The sequence below is a fragment of the Rana temporaria genome, chromosome 6 (genome assembly GCF_905171775.1).
Source record: "Rana temporaria chromosome 6, aRanTem1.1, whole genome shotgun sequence".
NCBI classification, from domain to species: Eukaryota; Metazoa; Chordata; class Amphibia; order Anura; family Ranidae; genus Rana; species Rana temporaria.
Window position 1 is genome coordinate 202,561,540 of NC_053494.1, and position 6,958 is coordinate 202,568,497.

Sequence of the window (6,958 nt, forward strand, 5' to 3'; positions counted from 1 at the left end):
GTCCCTTCTTCAAGGTTCAAGCGGTACTCAGTACTGCTTGGACCTTGAAAAAGGGGACATACCCAGAAAGCTTGTCCTGAAAAATTGTATGTTGGTGAAAATAAAATAAAAAAGTATCATGGACAGTACTCAATTTTCTCCATTACAACTGGAAAGTTGTTGCATAAAACTGGCCTTACATGACTGAAAAATGAATATCCCACTGCGGCAATGTTTTTTAGTTTTTTTTGACAGCCAGCCCAAATGCCACGTAAACACGATCCGAATATTGTAAGAAAAATGTCGTCCAAGGAAGAATCGTCTGATAATCGGATCGTTAGTACAGGGATTCCGTGAGCCGATCATGACAGTTCATCCGATATTATTTAATCGGACATGCATGAAAATTTTCCTCGTACGATACCAGATCGTACGATTTTCGTTTGGTCAGTACAGTTGTCGTCCGAAAATACAACACAAATACATTACAACACATGACATCACTTCCGGTTATTTTTTTCTGTCGTACGAGAATTTTCGGGAATTTAGTAACCTATTCAATTTCTACTTGCGACTAGTAAACGGAAAAAGTCAGACGATCTGTCGTCCGATTTTCTGATCGCGTGTATGTGGCAAAACAGTTTGGCCAACAATTTTCCAGCAGGTTTCTTCGACAAAAGTTGATCAAACAGACTTTTGTCAAACCGATTGGTTTTGGGTAAGCTGGCCAGCAACATCAAAGTAAAAGTTCTGTCTGGAGCCTGATAACCAGCCATACCAGCTAAAAAGAAATAAAAAAACTCTCAGAAGCCAAAAACTTAAAGAAAATACTATTATCCTCAGAATGAATTCAAATTAGGAGTTCTAATGATGAATAAATGAAAAAGGACAAAGAAAATGTAAATTCCTAATAAATATGTAAAAAATTATTAAAATATTACTGAGCTTCCAGCAGAAAAGAAAGAATTGCGCTACTTGCCTCATCAGCGATCATACACCTACAGAGGAAAAGAAACAAAAATGAGATGTTAATATAAATCGTGCATTTTTCTCTATTCCCACATGAAAAACAATATGTTAATTCAAAGATCTGCTCAAACACATGTTACGCATTTGCTCTGGTGCTAAATAAAATCTATATATAAATAAAACCAACAGGGTCTTAAATGAAAACCAATCAATCCAATTTGTGCAATTTACTGCATCTGATTAATGTGAATCATTTAAGGGCAACACAAAAGGAACACAGAAAGGATTTAAAGGGAAACTACTATGGCATGCTTAGTTAGCACACACTGTGCACGCTATAATTTTTCCAAACAATACTTTTTTTTGTGTAATAATGTAAAAGGATAAGGTCACTTTAAAAAATATATATATATATAATAATAGAACATTTTTTGGTGGTTAAAAAAAAAAAAAAAAAAAAAAACAACACATGCACTCGTTATGATTTTTCTTAGCAGCCTGCAGAGCATTGCACCCATGATCAACAGATTGTGGGTGAAATGCCAGGCTCTCACTAAAGCTGTTTGCTTGTACCTCCCATCTGGGCAGACAATTGCTGGAGCGCAGGAAACCTCAATGAACTACAGGAGCGCTCACCAATGCCCTCACTGTTCATTGAGAACTACAAGTAGTTTGCTGCAATGGAATACAGTACTTGTAGTTCATTCACTCACGTGTGTACGCAGAGCCCTGCACGGCACACTGTCGCCGGGGGAAATCGGTGGTGCAGGAGGAAGGAGGTTGCTGAACATGTTAAACCTAAGGGCTCTTTCACACGGAGCGGACCGTTTCCGGGTCCGCTCCGTGTGTCTCCATCGGCTTAGCGGGGATCCCCACTCAGCTGTCGGCGGATAGGGCGGTCCCCGAACACAGTGCAGGGACCGCCCTGTCTCTGCTCCGCTGTCCCCTATGGGGAACCTGATGCAGACGGACCGTCTGTCCGTCTGAATCAGTTTGGCTCCGCCGAACGGAAGAAAAATAGGGTTTCTTCCGTTCGGAAAAGCGGATCCCGACTGACGCGGACGCTAGCGGATGCTCCATCCGCTAACGGACGCGTTCCCATAGGGATTCATTACAAGTCCATTAACGGACTTGTAATGAGTGGACGAACGGTCCGCTAGTGTGAAAGGACCCTTAAATAAGGGTGTAACATGTTCAGAAAGTCCCACTTTCTGGACCGGCTTATAGACAGAACACTGGTCCAATGTCAGCCCAGGAGACGGAACTTCCTATTACAGAGCCTGCTGAGTAAAAAGGAGATTCTCACTGTATGTAATTGACGGCACTCGTCTCACCCCCCTTCCTGTTCTCTCCGAGGCAACCCAAATTGCAGTATCGACGTATAACACGCACACGTTATTTGCAAACGATTTGCAGGGTGAAAAAGTGAGTGTTATACGCCAACAAATACAGTATATCCCATCTTTGGTGTTGGTGGAAAGAATGGTTCTCCATTGGTGTCAGAGAGCAATAATGCCTTATAGATGGAGTTCACAGGCTTATTAGTGCCCCACTGTTGGTGTCGGTCTATTTATTTATTTTAATTGGGGTTTCTAAACCCTTTTTAATGTCACTTCAAGATTTTCGACTTTCATAAAGAACACCTATGATTAGTAGGGGGTGTCCTCCCCGGTGGCTCAGTCAGATAAAACTCCCACCCCCCCCCCCCCAGTTATTTTACCAGCTTTCAGAGCTTCTTGGTGGCCTTCAACCATCTTAAGAAAATTAACTACTAGCCGACCAGCCGCCGTCCTTCTACGGCGGCAGGTCAGCTCTCCTGGGCGAGAGCCCATAGTATAACGTCGGCTCTTAGAGCTGCCACTAGGGGCGCGTGCTCGCCCCCCCGCTCGCCCCCGACTCCCGTGCGTGTGCCCGGCGGGCGCGATTGCCGCCGGGCACCCGCGATTGCTCGTTACAGAGCGGGGAACGGGAGCTGTGTGAGGCCACCCCCCCCCCACAGCAAGAATACACCCAGAGACATACTTAACCCCTTCCCCGCCCCCTAGTGTTAACCCCTTCACTGCCAGTGGCATTTTTATAGTAATCCAATGCATTTTTATAGCACTGATCGCTATAAAAATGCCAATGGTCCCAAAAACGTGTCAAAAGTGTCCGAAGTGTCCGCCATAATGTCGCAGTACCGAAAAAAAATAAATCGCTGATCGCCGCCATTACTAGTAAAAAAATATATTAATAAAAATGACATAAAAATACACCCTATTTTGTAAACGCTATAACTTTTGCACAAACCAATCAATAAACGCTTATTGCGATTATTTTTTTTACGAAAAATACGTAGAAGAATACGTATCGGCCTAAACCAGGGATCGACAAATCCCGGGCGCCAGGTCGCCATGGCGACTAGAAATAGTGTCCTGGCGACTTGGCTTTTTTTTTTTTTTTTTGTGAGCTGGCGCCATCTGGTGGTGAGCCGTTGGTATTACAAGTTATTACCACCAGATGTGAGCTGGCGCCATCTGGTGGTGGCCGTTGGTATAACAAGTTAAGCATTACAAGTTAAACAGCAATTCTAATATAATTTTTCACTATTTTCACTGCCATCTTGTTCCCTCTAATTAGAACCCCCAAACATTATATATATTTTTTATCCTAACACCCTAGAGAATAAAATGGCGATCGTTGCAATACTTTCTGTCACGCCGTATTTGCGCAGCGGTCTTACAAGCGCACTTTTTTGGGAAAAAATTACACCTTTTTAAATTAAAATAAGACAACAGTAAAGTTATCCCCATTTTTGTTAATATTATGAAAGATAATGTTACGCCGAGTAAATTCATACCCAACATGTCACGCTTCAAAATTGCGTTTGAACACCGTTTACATATGCGGGCGCTGCTCACGTATGTGTTCGCTTCTGCGCGCAAGCTCGTCGGGACGGGGTGCGTTTTCTGGCTCCTAACTTTTTTAGCTGGCTCCTAGATTCCAAGCAAATTTGTCAACCCCTGGCCTAAACTGAGGGAAAAAAACGTTTTTTTATATATTTTTGGGGGATATTTATTACAGCAAAAAGTAAAAAATGATTTATTTTTTTCAAAATTGTCGCTCTATTTTTGTTTATAGCGCAAAAACTAAAAACCGCAGAGGTGATCAAATACCACCAAAAGAAAGCTCTATTTGTGGGAAAAAAAGGACGCCAATTTTGTTTGGGAGCCACGTCGCACGACCGCGCAATTGTCAGTTAAAGCGACGCAGTCCCGAATCGCAAAAAGTGCTCTGGTCTTTGGGCAGCAATATGGTCCGGGGGTTAAGTGGTTAAAAAAAAACCTTTTCTTTATCAGGACTGTGCCTACATTAGACAGCCATCTTTGCTCAGCCATTCTACAACAAACCACAATACAGTAATTGCAACTCCAGCCAAAACCTTTGTTCTCCTTACTACATAAAATAGGTTTCAACCTTTCCCTAATCTATTCAATACTAATTATATTCTTTTTTTTTTTTTTTTTTTTTAAAGCCACTATTGCATCAAGTGGGCTGTAAACAAGAGAGTTTTAATGCCAACTGGGATAGATAGTCACAGAGATAATAAACTACTGGATGGACCGATCAGTATTCATTCACATGTGAGTCTCTGGATTTTTCTGGTGGCGTCTAATTTTGGCTGGGATATATTCCTTTCAGCTCTCCAGGAAACGTCTCTCAAGGAATCTTTTTTTACCTACATATCTATTTATATAGCATACACAGTATAAAGCAATGTTGCCATTCTGCCTGAACAGTAAAATCGTCGTCTGCTTGAACTGAAAAAAAAAAAAGAAAACAGGATTTGACTGACAGCAGCAGGAGCCAATGGCCCCTGCTGCCTCAGCAAAGTCTGCAAGAATGTGGAGAGCTGCTACATATAGGCACAGCACTGGATTGAGTGAGGGCTCGTGTAAGAAGGGTGAGGGAGTGATATTACCTAAACATTTTTTTACCTTAATGCAGGGAATGTATTAAAAATGGGTTGTAAAGGCAGAAGGTCTTTTATCTTAATGCATTCTATTCATTAAGATAAAAAAGCCTTTTGTGTGCAGCAGCCACCCTCGGCCCCCCTAATACTTACCAGAGCCCCCATCTCTGTCCAGCGATGTCCACGAGTGTCTCAGCCGCCCGCTCTCCTGATTGGCTAAGACACAGAAGTGGCGCCATTGGCTAGCTGACTGACAGCAGCAGGAGCCAATTAAAAGAGAGAGGGTAGGGGCGAACTGCAGCTCTGTGTCTGAAGGGACACACGGAGCTGCAGCTCAACTTGGGTTCCCCTATAGCAAGCTGCTTGCTGTGGGGGCACTCAACAGGAGGGAGGAGCCAGGAGCACAGAAGAGGCACCCAAGAAGATGAGGATCTGAGCTTCTCTGTGCAAATCCATTGCAACAGAGCAGGTAAGGATAACATGTTTTATTTTTATATATGTAGCACTACCCCCGAAGGAGCTGCTGGTTTGTTTTGGGTGGCATGTTACCTCATGGCTCCTCCGCCGTCTAGGGGTGTATGGTGAATATAGTAGTAACGGAATGTCCACGACAGGTGTCTCTTTCTGTGCTCTTTATTACCCAGCTGGGTAAAAACAATAAACTTGTGGTGATAGAAGAGTTAAAGTAGAAGGAGAAATAGCAGATTCAGGCGTAACAATAGGGAAACAGTCCTGCTTCCAACAACACTTAGTCTTCCTCACCACTCCAGCCGGAGTGGGTATAGCGTACCTGGGCAGGCCTCTCTCACTGACCTGGCAGCCAGAGTATCACTCGGAACTTAGAGGAAAAGTCTCTGCCACAGACCCTCCTTAGGATTGAGGTAGCGGAGGTGATCCTCCTTAATAGACTTTGGCCTGGATCTCCTTCAGGTAGTTTGCAGGTTACCGACTGACAGGTGACCAACGTCCAGCCTTTCAGTAAATCGGTCCCCTTGATCCCCGGGGATTGTCGAGACCCTATTGGATCGCCAGCCGCTCTTGGCTCTCCTCACCGAACAGCTTCCTCTCACTGGGAACACGCTTCGTATCTTCTCAGGATTGGGGACCCAGTCGATTACTGGGGCCCAGCCACAGCTTTAAATGTTCCGGACCAACGTGGTCCCGGAACCAGTAACACCGCGTGGCACATGCACCCCGGCCTGGAAGGCCATTTCACCAGGGCACCATGATGCAGTCACCCTAAAGGTGGGTGCCGCACTCGAAGAAAGAACCCAGACCAATGGCGTCTGTCTCATAAAAACCCTCCCCCAGCATGCACATCGAGGAGAAACTTTCCTGATAGGCTGCTGGGGAAAAGCACCCAAACCTCGACTCTACTGCTGCCACCTATCGTCCTGGGGTGGGAACAGCAGCCCAGAAACAACAGAATAAGACCGCAGAACAGCCAAGCTGAGACAGAGACCCAATTTGAACAGATTACTTGGATCAGAGCCAATTAACTCTCTGAACCCCCTTTAAATTTAACAAAGCAAAAGGTACTTGGAAGTAACCAGGCGCTACACTTAAAAAAAAAAAAAAGAAAAAAAAGAAGACTTTACAATCACTTTAAGGTAAAACATATTTAGGCTTTAGAACCACTTTACTCACTTGCAATATAGCATTATAGCAATATGAAGTCGGCAAAGTGGTTCCATTATCCTGACCGGACATCATGCAACATTATCGGGATAACAAAGTCGGCGCGGGGGCGTGGCCGGAGGTGCTGTGTGTCAGTCTGACACACTGCATCTCCCACCATGGTATAGCACCTCTGATGAAAGCTTCTTACCACGTGATCAGCTGTGACCAATCACAGTTGATCATCGCTTGAACCAGCAAGTGCCGGTAAATGGCTTTTCTCGGTTCACACTTACAGTGAGATACGATTGGCGGCTATCCTTATCAGAAGGGGGGCCTGCACTGATAATCAGCATATTTATTATCAGTGCAGCCCCCATCGGAGGTGCCCATCAGCTGCCAATCATTGCCCATCAGCTGCCAGCCTGTGCCCCATAAAGA

The 6,958-nt window shown here is 44.4% G+C and overlaps 1 protein-coding gene across 2 annotated transcripts in view; it reads right to left on the reverse strand.

The window, feature by feature from the left end:
- Window positions 1–6,958, reverse strand: part of ZRANB3 (zinc finger RANBP2-type containing 3) — a 382,760-nt gene that overhangs the window by 306,635 nt on the left and 69,167 nt on the right. For both annotated transcript variants that reach the window (XM_040358099.1, XM_040358098.1), the window contains exon 3: window positions 959–977. In XM_040358099.1, the coding sequence (XP_040214033.1) occupies window positions 959–977 (19 nt within the window). The remainder of the gene's footprint in view (window positions 1–958; window positions 978–6,958) is intronic.